The sequence below is a fragment of the Heptranchias perlo genome, chromosome 23, assembly GCF_035084215.1.
Source record: "Heptranchias perlo isolate sHepPer1 chromosome 23, sHepPer1.hap1, whole genome shotgun sequence".
Lineage (NCBI taxonomy): Eukaryota > Metazoa > Chordata > Chondrichthyes > Hexanchiformes > Hexanchidae > Heptranchias > Heptranchias perlo.
This window is the reverse complement of record NC_090347.1, coordinates 11,641,604-11,666,190: the sequence shown is the minus strand read 5'-3', so window position 1 is coordinate 11,666,190 and position 24,587 is coordinate 11,641,604. Positions and strand designations below refer to the sequence as shown.

The 24,587-nt window shown below is 42.6% G+C and overlaps 1 protein-coding gene across 1 annotated transcript in view; it reads left to right on the top strand.

The window, feature by feature from the left end:
- LOC137341448 (dynein axonemal heavy chain 17-like) overlaps positions 1-24,587 on the top strand; it is a 574,489-nt gene that overhangs the window by 486,103 nt on the left and 63,799 nt on the right. Inside the window, exons 60-65 of the mRNA XM_068004561.1 lie at positions 9,439-9,646; positions 11,204-11,319; positions 12,726-12,918; positions 15,573-15,808; positions 19,622-19,744; positions 23,801-24,005. Of these exons, the coding sequence (XP_067860662.1) occupies positions 9,439-9,646; positions 11,204-11,319; positions 12,726-12,918; positions 15,573-15,808; positions 19,622-19,744; positions 23,801-24,005 (1,081 nt within the window). The remainder of the gene's footprint in view (positions 1-9,438; positions 9,647-11,203; positions 11,320-12,725; positions 12,919-15,572; positions 15,809-19,621; positions 19,745-23,800; positions 24,006-24,587) is intronic.

Below are 24,587 nucleotides of genomic sequence, written 5' to 3'. Positions count from 1 at the left end.
GCAAGTACAGAGTCAGGCAAAGGTGGGGGGTGGAGGGGAGGAAAGTACAAAAGGGAAGGTCTGTGATAGGGTGGAGGACAGGAGTGATTAAATAATAAAAGGGTGATGGCGTAAGGCAAAGGGGGTGATAATGGGACAAGTAAAGAAACAAAAGATGTGTCCAGAGGAGCTGTAAATGGCAACAGCAGAACCATTACCAGCACCTGCTAGTCTGAAAAAATGGGAGCAGTGGTTATGATCTGAAGTTATTGAAATCACCGTTGAGTCCGGAAGGTTGTAAAGTGCCTAATTGAAAGATGAGGTGCTGTTCCTCGAGCTTCCGTTGAGCTTCATTGGAATAGTATAGGAGGCCGAGATCAGAGTGGGAGTGGGACAGAGAATTAAAATGGAAGGACAGGGTCACGCTTGCGGACTGAGCGGAAGTGTTCAGCAAAGCGATCACCCAATCTGCGTTTGGTCTCCCCATTGTAGAGGAGACCGCACTGTGAGCAGCGAATACAGTATACTAAATTGAAAGAAGTACAAGTTTCACCTGGAAGGAGTGTTTGAGGCCCTGGACAATGGGAAGGGAGGAGGTGAAAGGGCCAGTGTTGCATCTCCTGCTCTTGCACAGGAAGGTGCCGTGGGAAGGAGAGTGGGTTTTGGGAGAACTGGAAGAAGTTAAAGATTTAACAGTTTTTAAGCAAGTACAGAGCTAGGCCAAGGAGTGGGAGAGGAAGGGTAGGGGAGGGGTGGAAAGAACAAAAGGGCAGGTCCGTAATAGGGTGGAGGGCAGGAGTAATTAAATGACAAAAGGATAGATGGTGCAAAGCAAGGAGGGTGGTAAAGGAACAAAAGTTGATTCTAGAGGAGCTGTAAATAGCAACAGGGAAACAATTACCAGCACCTGCTGTCTGAAAAAATGGGAGCAGTGGTTATGATCTGAAGTTATTGAAATTAATGTTGAGTCCGGAAGGTTGTGAAGCACCTAATTGAAAGATGAGGTGCTGTTCCTTGAGCTTCCGTTGAGCTTCATTGGGACAGTGTAGGAGGCCAGTTGTGAGTGGGATGGAGAATTAAAATGGCAAGCGATCAGAAGGTTAGGGTCACGCACTCCTGCCCTCCACCCTACCATAGACCTTCCCTTTTGTTCTTTCCTCCCCTCCCCTTCCTCCCCACCACCCACCCCCCCCCCCCCCCGGGACCTCAATACTGATGCATGTTTATTGCGTAAAATTGTGCAATATGAAGCAGATTACCACAATCCTTGAAACCTTAGCTAAGGTGTATTGCAGGATGCCTCAGACCTGTCCAAGCATCTGAAGTACTGCTTGAATATGCCAATGGTGTGCCCTATGATTACTCTGATGGAAGCATGCATCTTATATCTGTTTTCGGTTGCTGTCCTTCGAAACACGAACGACGAAGAAGAAAATAGGGTGTATTAGAGTCAAATCAGGTACAGCAAAAGAAATAGAGGGAAAGAAAGATTGGATTAAGAGAGAAAGAAAAAAGAGACAGAAAGGAAAAGTAAGAAAAAAAATTTAAACATTTAAAATTTTACATTTAAAAAATCTCTAGGAACAATTTACTGCCTGTAGGAATGAGACTCCATGGTTTAAATTGTTCTCTTTCTGGGCTGGAGAGGTTGAGTGGCATTGCAGGAACATAAATCTCATCATTAAAAAGGTACTTATGCTGTTAAGTACTAGCCCTGACTATCTGCGACGAGTTTAATTGGTAATTAGTGTGCAGATGCAGCAATTTCATGAAACTCACGGAGAGGTTGAGGGCGAGCTGCCATTTTCGCGAGGCTAACATCAGAGTGCCGCAAATCATCCAGCAACTTGTGGAGATTCGCAATTCACGGGGTATCTCTTCATCGCCACAAGTTGCTGGTTGATTTACACATTAATAACGGCGTGCGCATTAAACTCGCTGTTATTTTGGCAGCAAAATTTGGGCCACTGAAGTATGTGCACCTCAGTGTGTAAATGCAAATGCCATGATACTGCCGAGAGCACAGCAAGCATCTCTGGTGTAGACTGACTTGCTTTTCATCTCAGGGCTTTCTCCTCTTCCTGCACAAAACACAAATACAAAGCGATTTCCATGGGGAGATGAAAATGGCCATGGCCCAACAATTGCCACAAAAGCACCTCTGCAGCTAACTGAAAAGGAGAAGAAACGCAAAAAGAAAGTAGGCAAAGTGTAAATTCTCCTTGCAGTCTTCAAACAGAAGTCTTTTAAAGCCTTTCTAATGAGGTAGTTCAGATAAATGAGCTAAATTGGATGAGCACACTGGGAGTAGTGACCACAATATGACACAGTTTAAAATCCAAATAAAAAGGGAAAAAGTCAGTACAAAAACTAGTACACCAGATTAGATTAGGGCAGATTTTAGAAAAATGAGAAGTGAGCTAGCTGAGGTGAGGTGGAAGCAAAAATTCACACATAGCAGTGTAGAAGCGTCCTTATAAAAGAGATTGCAAAGGTACAAGTAAGTATAGTCCATTAAAAAAGGATGCAATGGATAAATAAAGTGGTTAGAAACCAATTAAAATGAAGGAATAGGACCTATAAGGACTTTAAGAATAATAATGAAAAAAATTAAAGGAGAACATGAGAAAATAAGAAAAGTAGTTAAGAGCAGGATAAGGAAACCAAACAGGGAGTAAGGAAAAATTTCAAAAAAACATCAGAAGGAACAGTAAAGCAAGGTGGCACCCCTAAGAATAGAGCATTGTCAATGTATAAATGATCAAAAAATAGCAAAAGTACTTTGTATCAGTCTTTACTAAAGAGAAGGATATTGGAAAAGTGCTGAAACTTGACAGTGAGATCAAAGAAATTTACGGCACAGAAGGAGGCCATTCGGCCCATCATGTCTGTGCTGGCCGAAAAAGAGCTAGCTAGCCTAATCCCACTTTCCAGCTCTTGATCCATGGCCTTGTAGGCTATGGCACTTCAAGTGCATATCCAAGTACTTTTTAAATGCAATGACGGTTTCTGCCTCAACCATCTTTCCAGACCCCCACCACCCTCTGGGTGAAAAAAAATTTGCTCAACTCCTCTCTAATCCTTCTACCAATTACTTTAAATCTATGCTCCTTGGTTATTGACCTCTCTGCTAAAGGAAATAGGTCCTTCCTATCCACTCTATCTAGGCCTCTCATAATGTTATGCACCTCAATTAAATCTCCCCTCAGCCTCCTCCGTTCCAAAGAAAACAACCCCAGCCAAAGAAAAAGGGAAGGGCTGCCAAATCTAGAGCCCCCTGGATGTCAAGAAGCATTCAGGGTAAGATAAGGCAGAAAAAGTAAGCCTATGATAGACACCGGGAACTCAATACTGCGGAAAGCTTAGAAGATTATACAAAGTGCAGGGGTGAAGTTAAAAAGGAAATTAGGAAAGCAAAGAGAGAGCATGAAAAAATGTTAGCAGGTAAAATCAAAGAAAACCCAAAGATGTTTTATAAATACATTAAGAGCAAGAGGATAACTAAGGAAAGAGTAAGGCCTATTAGAGACCAAAAAGGTAAACTATTTGTGGAGGCGGAAGATGTGGGTATGGTTCTTAATGAATATTTTGCATCTGTCTTCACAGAGAGGGATGATACAGGGAGTGAAGTTAAGGAGGAGGAGTGTGAAACATTGGATGGGATAAACATAGTGAGAGAGGAAGTATTAGGGGTTACGGGGAGCGGGCAGGAAATTGGACATGAATTTAGATTTGAGGTTAGGATCAGATCAGCCATGATCTTTTTGAATGGCGGAGCAGGCTCGAGGGGCCGATTGGCCTACTCCTGCTCCTATTTCTTATGTTCTTATTAAGGAGATTAGCATCTTTGAAAGTAGATAAATTATCAGGGCTGGATGAAATGTATCCCAGGCTGTTAAAAGAAACCAGGGAGGAAATAGCGGAGGCTTTAACTATCATTTTCCAAACTTCACTGGATACAGGCGTAGTGCCGGAGGATTGGTGGACTGCTAACGTTGTACTGTTGTTTAAAAAGGGAGCGAAGGATAGACAGAGTAATTACAGGCCAGTCAGCCTAACCTTGGTGGTGGGCAAATTATTGGAATCAATTCTGAGGGACAGGATAAACTGTCACTTAGAAAGGCACGGACTAATCAAGGACAGTCAGCACGGATTTGTTAAGGGGAGGTCGTGTCTGACTAAGTTGATTGAATTTTTCGAGGAGGTGACAAGGAGGATCGATGAGGGTAGCGCAATTGATGTAGTCTATATGGATTTTAGCAAGGCTTTTGACAAGGTCCCAGATGGCAGATTGGTCAAAAAAGTAAAGGCCCATGGGATCCAAGGAAATGTGGCAAATTGGATCCAAAATTGGCTCAGTGGCAGGAAGCAAAGGATAATGGTCACCGGGTGTTTTTGCAACTGGAAGGCTAGCGCGGACATGATGGGCCGAATGGCCTCCTTCCGTGCCATAAATTTTCTATGATTCTATCCAATCTTTCCACACAGCTAAAATTCTCCAGTCCTGGCAACATCCTCGTAAATCTCCTCTGTACCCTCTCTAGTGCAATCACATCTTTCCTGTAGTGTGGAGACCAGAACTGTACGCAGTACTCTAGCTGTGGCCTAAATAGTGTTTTACGCAGTTCTAGCATAATCTCCCCGCTCTTATATTGTATGCCTCGACTAATAAAGGAAAGTATCCCGAATGCCTTCCTAACCACCTTATCTACCTGTCCTGCTACCTTCAGGGATCTGTGGACATGCACTCCAAGATCCCTCTGTTCCTTTACACTTCTTAGTATCCTACCATTTATTGTGTATTCCCTTGCCTTGTGTGCACTCCCCAAATGCATTACCTCACACTTCTCCAGATTGAATTCCATTTGCCATTTTTCTGCCCACCTGACCAGTCCATTGATATCTTCCTGCAGGCTACAGCTTTTTTCCTCACTATCAACCCACGGCCAACTTTTGTATCATCTGCAAACTTCTTTAAGTCTAAGTCATTGATGTATACCACAAAAAGCAAGGGACCTAGTACTGAGCCCTGCGGAACCCCACTGGAAACAGCCTTCCAGTCACAAAAGCACCCGTCAACCATAACCCTTTGCTTCCTGCCACTGACCCAGTTCTGGATCCAACTTGCCACTTTCCCTTGGATCCCGTGAGCTTCTACTTTTCTGGCCAGTCTGTCATGTGGGACCTTGATGATGGATTAAAAAGAACATTTTGGATATTAGTTAAGCTAAATGAACACAAAGTACCAGGGGCGCACAGGATACTTCCTAGGATCTGAGGAAGATGAGGGAAGAATTTGCAGAAGCTCTAGAAATTATGGAATCAATTTTAACTTCGGGCAGGATTGGTGCGTGGGGGACCCCAAAGTGGGTGGTGTACCCAAAAGAAGAGAACGGAGTGAGGGCCAGCTGATATTAACTGCTGGGTCATATTTTAATATTTGACATCTGTCTCCTGCCCGAAGCTGGTGGGAATAACGTCAAGGAGGGCGGGCGGGAGTGGGAATTGAAGCGGGAGCTGAATGCTGCCGAGGACCCAAGAGAACGGTCCTTAAAATAAGGTAAGTGCTGTGGGTGTTTCCTAAACAGCTAAACAGATGCTGGTGTGGGAGGAAGAGGGAAGGCAATCGCAGGGGAGGCACAAAGATTCTTTCTTGGGCCCAGAGGAGGACTCAAGATGTCCTCCTGAATATTAAAAAATAAAACTTACCTTGGCCTCACCTGGCCACTCTGCTGCGTCCTGCCAGGTTTCCCTGGTGGGTATCCACTGGGCAGGTCCCACCCCCCAACTTGTAGTTGAAATAGTGTTGCAGCGCTGATAACGCCATTGGCCACAACTTTTACGGTTAATTAGACCCCCATCAAATTGGAAGTCGGCAAAGAGAAAATGGCACAGCAGGAACAGAGCAACATTGGACCGATAAGTCAGCTCGCCCGATTTTAACCCCTCCCGCACACTGTACCCGCCCGGCGTTGGGGGCGGGGTGAAAATTCCCTCCTATATTTTAGGGCTCTATTGAGTGTAGATGTATGCAAGAGGACTGGAGAGTGCTCAATGTAGTACCCATTTTTATAAAGGGTAACTGAGTTAATCTGGGTAATTGTAGGCCAGTTAGTTTCACATTTATGGTAGGGAAACTTTAGAGTCGTTAATCAAGGATGAAATTACCACATATCTAGATAAAGCAAAAATAGTTAGAAGTGGGCCAGCCTGGATTTCAAAAGGGATCACTGTGCTTGACAAACCTCATTATTTGAGGAGGTACCAGTCATAATAAATAGGGGAAATGCGGCAGATGTAGTTTCCGTGGACTTCAGGAAAACCTTTGACAAGGTACCACTTGAAAGATTATTAGAGAAGATTAATGGGTATGGAATTCAAGAGAAGCTAGGATCATTATTCAAGAAGGGAAGTAGGGAAAAACCGGGGAACTACAGGCCAGTGAGCCTAACATCAGTGGTAGGAAAATTATTGGAAAAAATTCTGAAGGACAAAATTAGTCTCCACTTGGAGAAGCAAGGATTAATCAGGGATAGTCAACATGGCTTTGTCAAGGGAAGATCATGTCTGACTAATTTGATTGAATTTTTTGAGGGGGTGACTAGGCGTGTGGATGAGGGTAACGCAGTGGATGTGGTATACATGGATTTCAGTAAGGCCTTCGATAAAGTCCCGCACAGGAGACTGGTCAAGAAGGTACGAGCCCATGGAGTCCAGGGTGCCTTGGCACTTTGGATACAAAACTGGCTTAGTGGCAGAAGGCAGAGGGTGATGGTCGAAGGTTGTTTTTGTGACTGGAAGCCTGTGGCCAGTGGGGTACCACAGGGATCTGTGCTGGGGCCCTTGCTGTTTGTGGTCTACATTAATGACTTGGATATGAATGTAAAAGGTATGATCAGTAAGTTCGCTGATGATACAAAGATTGGTAGGGTGGTAAATAGCGAGGAGGATAGCCTCAGTCTGCAGGACGATATAGATGGGTTGGTCAGATGGGCGGAACAGTGGCAAATGGAATTTAACCCGGAAAAGTGCGAGGTGATGCACTTTGGAGGGACTAACAAGGCAAGGGACTACACAATGAATGGGAGGACCCTAGGCAAGACAGAGGGTCAGAGGGATCTTGGTGTGCAAGTTCACAGATCCCTGAAGGCGGCAGAACAGGTAGATAAGGTGGTAAAGAAGGCATATGGGATACTTGCCTTTATTAGCCGAGGCATAGAATATAAGAGCAAGGAGGTTATGATGGAGCTGTATAAAACACTGGTTAGGCCACAGCTGGAGTACTGTGTGCAGTTCTGGTCGCCACACTACAGGAAGGATGTGATCGCTTTGGAGAGGGTGCAGAGGAGATTCACCAGGATGTTACCAGGGCTGGAGCGCTTCAGCTATGAAGAGAGACTGGGAAGATTGGGTTTGTTTTCCTTGGAGCAGAGGAGGCTGAGGGGGGACATGATTGAGGTGTACAAAATTATGAGGGGCATAGATAGGATGGATACTCAGGAGCTTTTTCCCTTCGTTGAGGGTTCTATAACAAGGGGGCATAGATTCAAGGTAAAAGGCGGGAGGTTTAGAGTGGATTTGAGAAAGAACTTTTTCACCCAGAGGGTGGTTGGAGTCTGGAACTCACTGCCTGAGAGGGTTGTGGAGGCAGGAACCCTCACAACATTCAAGAAGCATTTGGATGAGCACTTGAAATGCCATAGCATACAAGACTATGGACCAAATGCTGGAATATGGGATTAGATTAGACTGGGCTTGATGGCTGGCGCGGACACGATGGGCCGAAGGGCCTCTATCCGTGCTGTATAACTCTATGACTATGACTCTAAACTGGATTACAATTTATCTAGAAGGGAGAATACAGAGGGTAGGAGTTAAGGGCAGTTTTTCAGAATGCTTGGAAGTGGGTAGTGGTGGCCCACTGGATTTAGTTTAGGGGCTATTTATGTTCACTGTGTATATTAATGATTTGGATATAAGCCTAAAGGCAATGGATTTGAAATTTACAGTGATGCCAAAATGCAAGACCAGAGGAAGCTGCAAAGGGATATTGATAAGTTGAGGGAATGGGTTAAAAGTGACGGATGGAATTCAACTTGTGAGCTGATTTTTGGTTAAAAAACAGCAGTAGTTATACTCTGAATGGAAGTAAGCTTGGTGCTGTGGAAGTGCAGAGGGTTTTGAGGTTACAAGTTCACAGGACATTAATGGCTGCACCTCAGGTTGATAAGGTCATAAACAAAGGTAATGGAATTCTAAGTTTTATCACAAGATACATAGGCCTAGAAATTTGGCGTGCATTTTTTTGGGTGTGTGTGAGAACGGTCCCTGCACCTGAATGGTGAGGTCTGAGGTGCACCCAATATTGCATATGCAAAGGGCCTAATGCCTGTTTCAGACATGGGAATGCACCCCAATTTTCTGGCCTTTAACAATATGGCGGGCGGTGCATGAGCTTCCTGCCCGCCATACCGGAGGCTTAGGAGGGCATTTAATGCCCGATTAACGGGCGTTGGGAGGCCGAATTTCTTGGTCCTCAAATATGTCAGATCCAACACCCCCACATCCCCACCCTCCCGGAACTTACCTGAGGGCCGCTGCCAGCTTTGGGCCTCTCTCTTTGGGCACACATTGTTCATATTGCTTTGCTCTCCTTCCAGAGCCCTGTAGGTTCCTTTGCTACAAATATTAATCAACTTCCCCCTTAAAAGATGCAATGGTCTCTGCCTTAACCACTCTCTGTGGCAAAGCATATCATCCTCCAAAAACTCTCTGTGTACATTCTCAAATGATTCTAGTTGATTTTTTTTAATAAAAGATCTATTGCTTCTAAAGTCATTCCGACTGCATCTTATGACACTTAGGCTCTTTAATTCAATAGCAACAACTTTCTGTAAAATTCTTTTAAGCTTTCTCTCCCACATGAATGTTGGGTTTTGACTGATTTCTCCAGCGTCAAAGATCCATTGTGCTATTTGCCACGTCATGTCACATATCCATTTATTTTCTACCATGCTCCTCATATATGTAGTAACTTCACCCCAGTGTAACACAAGCTATATTTCACTATTAACAACCAGAGAGAAAAAAATATATACATAAAAATAAAAGATGTTCAGACAATGAATTCTGGACATATATGATCCTTTATTGCTTCTGGACTTGAATGTATACAAATATATTTTTCCAAAACCAATTTAAAATGGAGCAACTGGATGTCGGAGACCACATAGTAAATATTTTCGTAGTCTTTGTCTGCAGGATGTGCGGACAGCCTTGACACACCGATTGGAGCAAGTTCCGGCCCATTATTCTTTATGTGATGAATATATCAGTTACGTTGTGATAGAAAAGAGTTTTTATATTCTTTATTACAATGTAACAAATGACACATTTCTTTGAGTGAATTGGTTATGTACTTTTAATTTACTATTTATGTGTTTCCATCATTTTTAATAGGCCATTTCTTGATAATCCAATGTTTGATGCTGATTTTATTCGTACTAAGTCCATAGCTGCAGCTGGTCTGTGTTCATGGTGTATAAACATTGTAAAATTTTATGAGGTGTTCTGTGAAGTGGCACCTAAGAGGTTAGCTCTGGCACAGGCAAATGCTGAACTGGCAGCTGCACAGGAGAAACTCGCTGGTATCACACGTATGATAAATGTAAGTATGCATGTCACACAAAGTACTACTGTAATCTCTGATCCTTTAAGCATTTAATAAGAAATTTGAATATACACAATACTGTAGGATGCATTTCAAAAGTTGTGTATTTTTAAAATTGTATTTATGCTTTAAATTTATCATGCCCAATTAGAATATAAATGATTCCTGAGATTCATGCTACTTCATCGATGACTTTTGAATCCATATTAGCTCTACCCTACACAAAATCCAACTCGCCGAGAACTGTACGATTACATCCTATCCCAAACTAAATGCTGCTCAGCATTACCTTAGTTCACACAGAATTCCACTGGCTCCCCATCCCCAAGCACATTGATTTTAAAATCTTCATTCTCATTTACAAATTCTTCGAAGTATTGCTTCGCCCTATTCTGCAACCTTCTCTAGCCTGTATCTCAGCTCACACCTTCCATTCTTCTGAGTCAGGACTACTATCCATACTGCATGCCTCTGCAGAGTTTTCATCCACTGTGTCCTTGCACTCTAGAACTCTCTGGGATAGAAAATTGGAATGCGTTGCGTTTGTTTATCAGGCATAAAACAGGCAAAAAGCATACCAATTTAGCAGTGAGACAGCTTGCGTCCCAAGTGCACACCAAAAACAGACATTAAACCCTGTGAATATATGAATTAGAGGCTGAACACCTGTTAAAGGATCCCTTTGACCAATTGGTGCTCAGGATCCTTCAGCGGCACCCATGGCCGCCAACAAAAGGTAAGTGGTAGTTTAATTTTTTTTTTAGTAACACCTTTCTGTGGAATCAGGAAGAGCAGGACTGCTCCGCCGAATCCATAGTCCTGCCGATTAATCCCCTGTTGCCCAATCAAATCCCTCCTCCCGGAACTTATCTGAGGACCGCTGCCAGCCTTGGGCCTCTCTTTTTGGGTGTATGCTGCTCAGGCAGCTTTGGGCCCAGCCTACTTTCTACCCCTCTCACTCTGGAATGACCCTCCACCTTATTACATCTCCCCCTATCTTAAAAAGTCTCTTCAAAACTTAGTTTCTTTGAAACACTTATAGTCACCTCACCATCTTTCTCCCAATTCCTGTTCATATCCAATCTACCCCTTTGTGAAGCACCCTGGGAATTTTCACTATGTTAAAGATGCTCATAAGTGTAGGTTGTTAAATGTAACTAGGGCAATAATCTATAAAGTAGTAGCCTGTGATCCAGGTGTACACATCTATGTAGTTTTGAATATTATCTTTTACAATTATTAATTGATTTTACAATTAATTATTATTGATTTGTAATACAAAATCTATTTGTTACTTTTAAATCATATTTTATCATTTTTTTTCATGAAAACTGAATAAAGAATATTGTACAGAGATATCTTCAAATCATACAAGGCTAGAAATTACTGTTGTGATATTAGACTATGAATACTTAATGCTCACTATTTTAATTTTATTTGAAATGGGTTAATATCTCTGTTAAAATAGCAGAAAGAAATATTAAGCATTATTGCAAACAGTAGTTTCTAGACTGCAGTCTTTTCCTCTGACCATTTACCTTTTTTAATTTTCAGGAGCTTGATGAAAATTTATCAAAGTTGACAGCTGAATTTGAAAAAGCCACAGCTGAAAAACTTAAATGTCAACAAGAAGCTGATAATACCAACAGAACCATTTCACTTGCAAACAGGTAAATTTGCACCCGTATAAATAGGACTAAATGAGCAAACTGCGCTAGTTCTAGATCCTCCATAATTTTTCAGCTAGAAATATTTTTGACTTTAGGTTAGGTTTCATCTCATCATCTAGCTGTAGTGATCTTGAACTTGTTTATTTTTCTCAAATTTTCCAGTATTACCAAGGTTGGCAGGGATGGAAATTTGGGTGCGACTTCCACCAGACACTGCAAGCATGTCTGGTGGAAGTCGCACCCAAATTTCCATCCCTGCCAACCTGCCAAATTTTCATCATTATCAGCCTAGCAACACCAAAGACTAGGGATGCCAGAATATCGCAGGCTTGTGGTGTTGCTAAGCCAGGCACAATACGTCACGGAGTTGAGTTGATGATGGGACTATCAATAAAATCTTGCGCATTGGTAGATTTTGGCCAGTTTCTCCAAGCGGACAAAATTTTTATACTGTCCAGGCTGCTTGCCCCTTTAGTCTGTTGCGGATTTCCAATTTCTACAGCAGCAACCTTGTGAAATATTCTGTACTGTTTTAACTGTGTCCCATTCCCAGCCTCCACTCAAAGGCATGTTGCTTTGATCCTAAAAACCTCAGTGTTTTCACTGGCTTAGCTCTATTCATTTAGGTGGATAGGAATAAATCTGTTCATAATAGTCAGCTGTTCACATGCTATGGTCCATGGTCTTTGGCTAAGGCTGTGCCCAAAAATTTTTAAATAGTTGGTCAGCGTCACCTTGGCTCAGTATAGCGCTCTCATCTCTGAGTCACAAGGTCATGGATTCAAGACCTACTCCAGACCTAAGCATACTCCAGCAATACTGAAGGAGAACTGCAATGTCAAAGGTACCCTCTTTTTGACATTAAACTGAGGTCCCATCTACCTGCTCAGGTGGATGTACAAGACCCCATGACATTTTTGGTCAACAGTTATCCCTGAACAAGCATCACAAAACCGATTTACTAGTCATTTATCTCATTGCTGTTTGTGGGAGCATGTTTTGCAAAAATTGGCTTCCATGTTTGCCTATATAACAACCATGACTATATTTCAAAAGTAATTAATTGGCTGTGAAGTGCTTTGGGGCATCATGAGTAAGTGAAAGGCCAAAATAAATGCAAGTATTTTCTTTAAATGAAAGATTGCATCCTTCCTTTTTATCATTTGTTAGGCAATAATTCAATTAAGGGCCATTTTGCAAAGGCAACTTGACCTTTTGGGCTGCTTTCACAGAAAAATAGGGAAAACTGTCCCTGGGTCTCGCTTGCACACCTCCTAATCCACGATTTAGAATGGCATTGGCAAAAGTCTGTGAGCAAATCACCTGCCTACCCTTCGCCCTAATTTATAATTGTCTGAGGGGGAAAATAGAGGGTGTTTCCATTAAAAAAATATAATCTTTTACAGACTTGTTGGAGGTTTGGTATCAGAGAAGATCCGCTGGGGTGAATCTGTAGCTATTTTCAAGGAACAGGAAGAAACATTGTGTGGAGATGTGCTCCTTGTTACAGCTTTTGTTTCTTATGTTGGATACTTCACAAAAAAATACAGGAATGATCTTTTGAATGAATACTGGATGCCTTTCCTGCAAAAATTAGAGGTGTGAAGATGTTTGATATTGCTTTAGAGAACTAGTATAGAGTTTTAACTTTTAGAGGCAAAATGCATTGATGACTCTATCATTCAGGAACATGCCTTCCTCCTATTTCTGATGATAACTGAATTTAGCTATCAGGTGCTGTATCTCTTGATATTTAATTAAATTTTCTACTAGTGCTGTTTCAATTGTACTGGAATTGGCATTAAAATTTCATCCAGTGCAGTCAACAGCACCCTGTGGGAACCCGACGATTGCTGAAAATTCCACTGACTGGCAGCGTCCGTGGGGAACTTGATATACTGGCTTGCCTTATCGCACAGAGCCTCTGTCACTTGCCTTATACAGGCATGTGCAGACAACTGGCTAACGTGTGCCATGTTGCAGCCTGGAAGGACCCAGAAGCAGTAAAATTGAGGGCAACTGTCACTTTGATGAGTACCACTAGCGGAGAGTGACCAGATGGCACAGAAATCTGCAACTTCTCCTGCAGGAGGCTGCACAGGTCTGCCAGGAGAACCTGAGCCTCCTTACACATTGCTCTTCTGTGAGCTCTTAGAAAATGACTCGGGATCAGTGGAGGGTAGGGTCACCTGCACGCAATCCCCCCCCCACCCCACTTATGTGGTGCTCTGACAGCACCTGCTGCTGCTCCAGCATGTTCTCCTTGCTGCTCCTGCTGATGGTACTGCTGTTTCTCCTCTTCCTCCTCTTCGGCCTACAATTGGGTTTCCAGAATCTCTCCCATTCCTCCTCTCATCAATCACCCTCCCTGAAGGCAAACATTTGCCTCTGCAAGAATTGACAAAAAATTTCTGTGTTATAATTACTACTCAAGTTGCAAATCCTTCCATGGCACTCAAATAAGAATATCAGCAAAAGTACCAGCCAGTTTTCTCTGCAACTGCCCCTTTACATAACATTCCTAATTGCTGATTCCGGCCTTCACCGCCAAGGATTGTTGGGTATTTCTACCCAACGGTGCTATTTTTGTTTTGCTAGCCAAAAATAGCTTTGAGGTACTAATCATGTCATAGGGCCCCGATTAGCATACGATTATTAGGCTTTTGTGTCCGGGCAGCCGCCAAGACCGCCTAACCTGAGGACCACCGGTAGCACTGTCAACAGAAATTGCTCCATATCAACCTTAAAAAAAAATGTACCTACCTTTTTGGTAGCGGCTGCTTGCCAGGCCACATCCATGCCTGGAAAACCTAAGCGGAGCAGGCCCAATTAGGCTCCTCATTAGTATGTGCAAGGGGCCTAACACTTTTTTTTGTATTCGTTCACGGGATGTGGGCGTCGCTGGCAAGGCCGGCATTTATTGCCCATCCCTAATGTTGTAAGAAACAGCACCGGATGCCTAAAAATCGTCCAATGACAATATGGCATTGGCTGTTTGTCAGGCTTCCTTGGGATGCAGGGCATAACCATGCAAAATTGGATTTTTTAACCTCATTTTTGTCTGGAAAATGGGCACAACAATGATCAATTTCTACCCCAGCATGTTATTTTTTCTTCATATTTCAACAATATTTTTAAATTATCCTTCTGGATGTCTGCTATTACTTACAGTTTCTCATGATCATGAAGTAAAAGGTGCATGTTTGTAACTGGATTCATATATGTTGGAACTTGCTTTGGAACATAGGAATTGCTGGATGATAAAAGACCACGGTCCATCTAGTTCACTTTCTGCCATTCTGGTAGTTGCATGATATGATGATAATGGAGTTGATGACTAATCACAGCAATCAATCTCTATCAATTAGTCTACAACAGACCCAGTGAGGAAAACCCCAGTGGTCGAGAGCTGTGGGAACCGTAGGTCCAAAGTCACCTCTTCCTTCCAAGCATGCTCCACTTACCACGTCATGTCTCAGATTACTCATATACTATATCCCAAAATATTATTTTCGGTAAGAAATCTACTTAATTTGCATTTGAATGAATCAATATTAACTGCTTCCACCATCTCCCTAGGGAGTCTGTTCCATAGATTGACCAGCCGCTCACTGAAATACTGTTTCCGCAGATTAGTTTTGAACTTACGTCCCTTCAAGCGCAGGCCATATCCTCTGGTTCTATTGTTCTGGACAAGGTGAAATAGTCCATTATGTAGTCCATTTAGAATCCTAAAAACAGCAATCATATCACCTCTCAAACTGCTCTTTTCCATTGCGAATACTCTAAATTTACACAATCGCTCCTTATAATCCAATCCCTCCATTCCCTCAATCATTCTGGTTGCTTTCTTCTGTATCCTTTCAATATCCTTTTTGTACTGCGGCGACCAGAACTGTACATAGTATTCTAAGTGCGGTAACACCTATGTTTTATAATGTGGCAGGATTATCTCACTATTTCGGCTCAATATTGACCTTTTAGTACATCCCAACATCTGATTTGCTTTACTCACTGCCACCAAGCTTTGATGGGATAGCTACAATTTATTGTCAGAAAAGAGAAAGTCACCTAAAGAAAAGGGAAAACAATTATTCAGAAACTTTAAAAAGTTCAAAGTATTTCACATTACTCCCTCAGCTTCAAAACTTAATGTAGACCATGACTATGCAAGTGTTTCTATCACTGTTAATGCAAGTTCCAATCAGATTTTGAGATACTTACAATATGATTTTTTGGGGGAATTATTTTAGGTGCCAATTCCAATTACTGAAAACTTGGATCCGCTTTCCCTTCTGACTGATGATGTTGACATTGCTGCCTGGAATAATCAGGGATTGCCTAGTGACCGGACATCATCTGAAAATGCTACAATCCTCTGTAACACAGAGCGTTGGCCTCTAATTATTGATGCACAGCTGCAGGGTATCAAGTGGATTAAAAACAAGTTTGGAGAAGATTTGAAAATAATAAGACTCGGACAAAGAGGGTATGTACATTTGCTGCAGATTCAAAGATCTCTTAAAAGCTGTATCATTTCAAAATAGTTAACATGTTTAATTTGCTTACATTAACAAAGTTCTACTTAATTTTTTTTCTTCATAAGTTAGGTTTAGATGAAGAAGGACCTTTAGTACATTTGATTTCATTTTCTTAGAATACCATCGCTTCCCATTACAGCATTTTGCTCTTTCTTATGTCAGTCCACTGTCGTGTCCTCAACCACTCTTGCTGGCAACCTTTTCCAGCTTATATCATGCTCTCTGTAAAGAAATGCTTCTTGACATCTGTCCTGAATTTTCCATCCACAACTCTGAACCTGTACACGCCTGGTATGTCTAAAAGTATTGTTTTGGATTTACTTAATGCATTAGGTGTCATATACTGTATCCTCTGGTTCTATTGTTCTGGACATTATAATTTTCTATTATGAAGCACCCTTTGAGAAGGCTGTTATCAAAGCTGAAGAGCCCTAGCTTATCAAATCATTCCTCATAGCTATGCCCTCTGACACCAGAGGAACAATTTTAACTATTCGGTGGCCATTTTGAAGGCCGGGCCTCCTTAACATGCCATTAGTGAGCTGCATGCCCTGAACAGGCCTACTGCTGCAGCTCACCAGCTCCAGGCCAGTGCTCTATGGGGCGGCCTGGAGGCTGATCCAGCCAATAAAAAGTATGTCTGGGAAGAGAGCACCAGTCATAGTGAGGAGAGATCCTTGAGTGGCAGCGACCCACATTATTCTTGTGGAGCCCACTCCTGCTCTTTGTGGCCCCGCAAAATAATTTTAGACTTATCATTTTGGAGCCTCTTCCTCTTGACCTCCAAGTTTTACTGAGTGAAGCATCTAGGACGCACCGACTGCCCAGTAGGCCCTCAAAATTGCATTGGCGTTCTATGGTTGTCATAGGACCCCAATTTGCATAGATTACTGAGGCTCCCACGATTCAGGCGCACACATGGACTGCCCAGTGGAAGGGCCGAGTTAAAATGGCAGCGAAGCGGGAACAGCCCTGGTGACCACCTCCAGTTTAATTCTACTACCACCCTGTTTCCACCAGGCAGAGAGAGTTAAAATCTCCCCTCAGGGTTCAGCCTAATTATTCTCCTTTGCACTGTTCCGAAGGCCATTGATGCATTCGTGACCATATTTTGCACATTGCTTTTTTGAAATATTCACTGTAATATATTGCATTTATAGAAATAGTCCATCCAGACTTACAGACTTCATCAATAAGACTTCATTTCTTGACAAGGTTAAAGGGCTCAAAATGAACAATTCCCTCACAATGGACGATATCCATAGCGAGCTTAGTAGAGAGACTAGGGATGACATTTTTGAAGTGCTAAGAATCATCATGGAGTCACTGAATGTTGAGGAGGCCCCACTAGATTGGAAACAAGCTAATGTAGTATCAATATTCAAGAAATGGGGAAAGGCAAACTTGGATAACTACAGACCAAACAATCTTACATCAAAACTAGTAAAATTATGGGATGGATTATCAGGAGCAAACTTGATGACTATCAGTATGAGAAAAATCTAGTAAATTACAGTCAAGATGGTTTTAAAAGAGGAAGAACCTGTCTCATCCACCTCCTTGACTTTTTGAGGAAATTACATCCCAAACAGACAGTGTAAAACCATATGATATGCCATGGCCCTGCATTTCCTTCATTGTTATGCTGTTGATGCGTCAGAAAATTACGTCGTTCACCAGCAGAGGGAGTTACACACAAGTTAATTTAAATGCATTTGTTGCAATTCTGGCGTAATTTGGGTGTAGAAACTGTGTATGTTGCTGACCGCCCCCCACCCCAAGGAAATGTCCATGCAACAAAGTAACTCTTTACAGATGCTCAAAAGATGTGGAAGAACGTTGTCCAACAGCAAAGTAAGCATCTGACAAGTGGCTTTGCTCACAATTTCCACCGAATCACTGGACAGCATCTCTCATCCATAGAATCAGTCCAATTATCCAAGAATAAATCAGCAGATTAAATTGCAGTACATTATTTAACTTTCAGTGTAGATCAATTTGTTTTTTGAGTCCAGAATAATAAATTCCTTTGAGATTCTTAGTCATTTTTCAGAGTTCTTTAACTAAAGCTATAGGATAGGCATAGATTTTAAGCACAATAAAGTTCTGGCGCTGAAACATGGAGCTAAGTGGTTAAATGCAATTACCAGCAGCATTCACATTTATTCCCAGCCTGAGCTATTTCTGGATACAGAATAGGTCATCAAAATCAAAAGAAGGATACACTGGTAAGAGATAATTGCATTCCACATTAACAAATAATGATGCTTAGCATCTGCATTACTTAGGATATGCTAATGCCGATACAAGTGCATCACCTTTTCCTACATACCAGCACAATCTCCCCTAATCTGATTAATTATCAGATCAAACAGTTTGGCTTGCTTTCCCTCAGACAGCTTGACCTCATTTTCAACTGATGATCTTGTGAGGACTGTTTTCATGTTTAAGCCACAGCTAGTCTAAACACTCTCACAAAATGTTCTTTATATATTTATTTAAAGTTGTAAAAGAGAAAACATATGATCCAAAAACTTTGCATTCGTAATGTGATCTATAATGTATTAAATTTGATATGTATGTCATGCACTCTTTATTTGGGCATCAACATTCTATGACACATGCCCGCAGCTTCACATTTCCAGCACTAGATGGAGCTTCCTAAACTTCAAAAGGTGCAGATCTCCATACCTATGCCTATAATATCACTCATGAACTCTGAGTGAAATTCGCTTTGTCCTTACTTTCTGGAGGCAAAACAGGAGATCCACTAGCATGTTGAATTTCGATCATTTGAAATAGGATGTATCCCATATCCATCATAGATATGATGGGAGAATTGTAAAGTTTAAAAAAACATTTTTGATGGATAAACCAAGATGGGCCGAATGACTCCCCTCATCTGTAACTTTCTTCTCAACTATAAGTCAGTATTTACCCATTATTATCACAATAATTTATTTTCTGTCATTGGAGTAATAGTCCGCCTAATCTTGCTTAGCTTCTGAGGCTGATGTGGCCATAGTCTTACTTTTCTATAAACCACACTAAGAATTTGTTGGCCTAGAAATTGGATTACACTGCACCCATTTTACAGGCCTAAAACGGGCTCCTAACAGTCCAATATGGCGAGCAGCGGGCACTCATTCTGCCACAGAAAAGCTCCGTCAGCCATATTGGTAAAGGCTCCTCCATAGGCGTCCACGGCTTGCACCTGAAACATTTGCATATAGGGGGTCTAACGCCTATTTGATGCACCCTTTACAAAATTGGATTGCACAAGACCGCAGCATGCGCCGTTAGTATTCTTAGATGCCTGGCAGCCAAACCAGCAATCCATAAAGAGACCACTGAAGGCTGCCAGCGTAAAGGTAAGTTTTAATTTTTTTACTTACTTTATTGTGCAGCCAGGAGGAGCAGGAGTGCTCCTCCCGGCTCTACATGAAATTCTGATCCGTTCATGCCCCCTTCCGCTTGCCTCCCCCCATCAGACTCTCCATAGGACCTTGGACATCAACTGATTGTGGTGCCTCCCAGGACTGGCGAATTGCCTCTGGAGCTGCAACTGGCGCCGACAGCTTGCCAGTAATAAACAATTTCCCATGGTCCTGCCACCAGCCTCTTTAGGTGCATGCAACATGTGTTGCACCCAGATTGCGCTCCGATTCCATGCAATTTAATTTCTAGGCTATTATTACTTTTTAAAACTACTTTTCTACAACAAGAATGTAACATTTTATCATTACTTATTGGGCATACAGTTACCTTGATAGCATTGAACATGCTATATCCAATGGAGACAATTTATTACTTGAAAATATTGGTGAGACAGTGGAGCCTGTGCTGGATGCTCTCTTGGGAAGAAACACCATCAAAAAGGGAAAGTAAGATTAGCTGTCATATATTCTTTTGTTGATGTTATTACATAGTGAGTTCCTTCAGTTTGCGGACACCAGGGCACGTTTTGCATTTTTGACTTGCTTTGAGGAAAAAAAAATTGCCTGGCATGGTCTGCTAATTCAGCTACCATAACATAAAAAATTCTTGAGTTTATATCTCATGAAAAACTGACATTTATCATTACAAATCTGGCAGTCTTTCTTTGGTCAAATATATGGCACATGAAGTTGTCAATTTCTTATCGGCTTTTTGATATTGAGGGTTGCAATGATACATGCTTGACAGTATCTAATGCACTTCTTGGCCCATTTACAGGCCCGCCTGAAAATTGTGTCTGGCGTCAATGGGACAGCCGAGGTGCCTCACCCCACATATTTTCGATTGCCGGCTGCCCGTTTTTCAGGCGAGAAATGGGTGTCCAGCAATTGAAATCCTTGTTTTCTAGCCAAGCCCCACGCCAAGTTTCCCACTGACGTATCTTCATTGCTTTCCTCCTCAGCCTCTGCACCGAGCAACTTCCCATCCTTGGTGATTTCAACCTCCATCTCAACTCTCCTTGCCCACTCTCCTCTGAGTTCACTGCCCTTCTATCCTCCCTTAATCTCTCCCTCCATATAAACTCTCCTACCCATATTCACTGCCAACTTTGCCATCTCATGTGGTCTCTCTATTCGCATCGTCTCAATCATAGATAAGGTCATCTCTGATCACTTCCTTGTATCGCTCACCACTCACATCCCCTTTCCAACCCCACCCCCTTAGGTGTCCACCCCTGGAAAAACTCTCCCCCAAGTCATTTGCAGCGGTACTTTCAAATTCCCAACTATTCAGCCTTTGGCCCTCCATTCACCACGATATTTCTGCAGCTTCCGATCTGCTCAATCATACCCCCTCTACCTTTGATGCCTTTGTCCAAAGTAAAACCCTTACTCTGTCCAATCTGGTCGTTCCCCTTGGTAAGGCCCTCATCTTCACTCCCTTAACTCCAAGGGATATAGATTTGAATGTTTATAGTGAACAGCTGGTTTAGCCATTCATCGCCAGATCTGGCTGGAACACACTATTGGGCCCTGCTCTCCTTTGTCAAAACTGCTCATTACTCCAGGACCATCCTGGAATGCAAAGAAAATCATCGGGTCCATTTCTCCACTACCAACTGTCTCCTTAAACCACACTCCGCTGCCTCTCCATCGTCACCTCTAATAAGTAAGGAGCTCATGGATTTTTTGTCACTAAAATTGAAACCATCCGTTCAGCTGCCTCTGCCGCATTCCTTCCTTTCCCTAGCCCACCAAGGCAAACTTCCCCCAAGATTTCCCCTACCCTAGCCCTGAACTTGCATCTTTCTCTAGTTTTTCTCCTTTCTCGCCTCTTGCACTCTCCGAGCTCAACTTATCCATGAGACCCACTTCCTGCTCTCTCAACCCTATTCCCACTAAACTGCTGACCACCCAATTTCCCTTCCTGATATTGTAACGGATCCCTCTCCTCAGGTACTGTCCCCATCCCTTTCAAATCTGCCGTTAACCCCCTTCCCTCAAAAAACCTTGCCCCCTCTGTCCTTGCAAACTACTGCCCCATCTTCAACCTCCCTTCCCATTCCAAAGTCATTAAACGTGTTGTCACATCCTAAATCTGTGCAGATCTTTATCGCAACTCCATGTTTGAACCTCTCCAATCAGGATTCCGCCCCTACCACAGCACTGAATAGGTTCTAATCAAGTCACAGATGACATCCTATGTGACTGTGACCATGGTGAACTATCCCTCCTCATCCTTCTCGACCTGTTGGAAGCCTTTGACACAGTTGACCATACCCTCCTCATCCAATGCCTCTCTTCCATTGTCCAGCTGAGTGGAACCGCTCTCACCTGGTTCCACTCTTACCTATCCAGTCGTACCCAGAGAATCTCCTTCAATGGCTTTTCTTCCTGCTCCCATCTGCTGCTGAATCCCTCATCCATGCTTTTGTTACCTCTAGATGACTATTCCAATGGTCTGGTCAGCCTCCCATTTTTCACCCTCCATAAACAGGCTCATCCAAAACTCTGCTGCCTATATCCTAACTTGCAGCAAGTCCCATTCACCCATCACCGCTGTGCTCGCTGACCTACATTGGCTCCTGGTCCACCAACGTCTTGATTTTAAAATTCTCATCCTCATGTTCAAATCCCTCCATGTCTGATTATGTTTCCTGTGAAGCACCTTGGAATGTTTTACTGTGTTAAAGGCATTATATAAATGCAAGTTGTTGTTGTAAGATTCTATAATTAGTCAGCTTTGAACCTCGTATGGAGCCAATTTCAAAGGTGGGGGGTTGGTATCCAAGCAGGTTTGATATGTAGTTCTACTGGCCAGCTCACAATCCTCTATGGGGTCAAGAAAAAATGATTTAACTTCCTGTCCAGGGGAGCTGTCCTTCAAGAAACAAACCTGCAAAAAACATGATTATCTAGCCCACATCACAAGGCAATGATATTGTTACATTCCTGGGCTATACTATTGTACAAATATCATACAGGGTATGGTAGTGCAGTGGTTATATTACTGGACTAATAATACAACGGTCTGGACTAATATTCCAGAGAAAATGAGTTCAAATCCCACGATGGCAGTTTGAGAATTAGAATTCAGTTTAAAAAACATGGAAATATAAACTGGTATCAGTAAAAGTGATCATGAATCTGTCAGATTGTTGTAAAAACCCAACTGGTTCGCTAATGTCCTTTAGGAAAAGAAACCTGCTGCCCTTACCCGATCTGGCCTATATGTGACTCCAGTCCCACACCAACATGGTTGACTCTTAACTGCCCTGCGAAGTGGCCTAGCAAGTCACTCAGTCGTATCAAACTGTTACAAAGAGTATAACCAGACGGACCACTTGGCTGCGACCTAGACTTTGAATCAGGGCAGGAAAATAACACACTCAGCCCAGATCACCCTGAAATATCTGCCTCACTAACATCTGGGTACTATTGCCAAAGTTGGGAGAGCTGTCCCACAGACTAGTCAAGCAACAACCTGACATAGCCATGCTCACAGAATCATGCCTATTAGCCAATGTTGCAGACTCCCCCATCACTATCCCTGGTTATATCCTGTCGTACCGGCAGGACAGACCCACCAGAGGTGGGGGCACGGTAGTATACAGTTGGAGGGGAGTGGCCCTGGGAGTCCTAACATTGACTCCAGACCCAATGAAGTCCCATGGCTTCAGGTCAAATATGGACAAGGAAACCTCTTACTGATTACCACCTACCAACTCCCTGAACTGATGAATCAATACGCCTTCCATGTTGAACATAATTTGAAGGAAGCACTGAGTGGGGGACTTCAATGTTCATCACCAAGAGTGTCTCGGTAGTACCACCACTGATTGAGTTGGCCGAGTCTTGAAGGACATAGCTAGCGGCAGGTGCTGAGAGAACCAACATGAGGGAATAACCTACTAAACCTCGTCCTCACCAATCTACCTGTCACAGACTGCTTCCAGGAGTGACTGATGCCACTGAACCCTCAAAAGTACCTATGGCAGGCCCAAATTCCTAGCAGAGGCCCGCTGGCTGCTGATGGAGATCAGCCTCCAGAAAGCCCTGATTACCTGAAAACTTCTTGAGGAGAAAAACAAAAAACACTTGCCTTCCTGTCTTCACCCTGGGATCCCTGCTGACCTTGCCCGCCATGTTACCATGGGATGCCTGCGCTGAGGTGCATAGTGAGTATTCCTCCAGATGTGGCAGGCTGGGAACATGTCCTCCTGCCTCATTAACATGGCTACAATGTGCCTGTGCTGACTGCAGGTATAGATGCAAGCCTAGTACCATGCTCCCAGGAAAGCCCCAGAAATCCCAGGGCTACATAAAAGGGGATGAAAACCAGTAAGATCTCCATGATTTTCCTGAACAAGTACAGATCAGTATGAACTTAATAATCTTAGGACTTCCTACATATTTATGTGTTACAAAACTATTATAAATTTGGTTCATAAACTGCTCTGCAACTTATAAAGTTCAATAATTAATGTGTTAATACATACTTAGGTATATCCAGATAGGAGATAAAGAAGTTGAATATCATCCCAACTTCAGACTGATACTTCACACCAAGTATTTCAATCCTCATTACAAACCAGAAATGCAAGCTCAGTGTACTTTGATTAATTTCCTTGTAACAAGAGATGGTCTGGAAGATCAGCTATTGGCTGCTGTAGTTGCTAAAGAACGCCCTGACTTGGAAGAACTAAAGGTATATTTTAGATAGATAAATAGACAGAAAGACAAATTTGAAGAATCATATACAAAAGCTAAGTAAATGTAACACAAATTTTGTCACACTAGTGCATTTCTCATGACATTACTCAGTTAGTTGGAGGATATACTATTTTATGCTGTTAATATAGAATATTATTTATTTTTGATGTGGAGATGCCGGTGATGGACTGGGGTTGACAATTGTAAACAATTTTACAACACCAAGTTATAGTCCAGCAATTTTATTTTAAATTCACAAGCTTTCGGAGACTTCCTCCTTCCTCAGGTAAATGTTCAGGAGCTCCTTGAAGCCTACGCATTTATACATATAGAACAATACATGGTGTTTACAGAATGCCCCTGCAACTGCCCGTTGCCAAGGCAATCACCGTGTTCAGACAGAGAGGTGTCACCTGCAGAACCCCCGAATACACATTCAACAAAAAAACAAACAGGAAAAAAAACAGAGAGAGGCAGAAACATCCGGAAGGCAGAGAAAGCCAGCAAATGACCCATTATATTAAAAACAGATAACATTTGTTCGCTGGTGGGGTAGCGTGACATGAACCCAAGATCC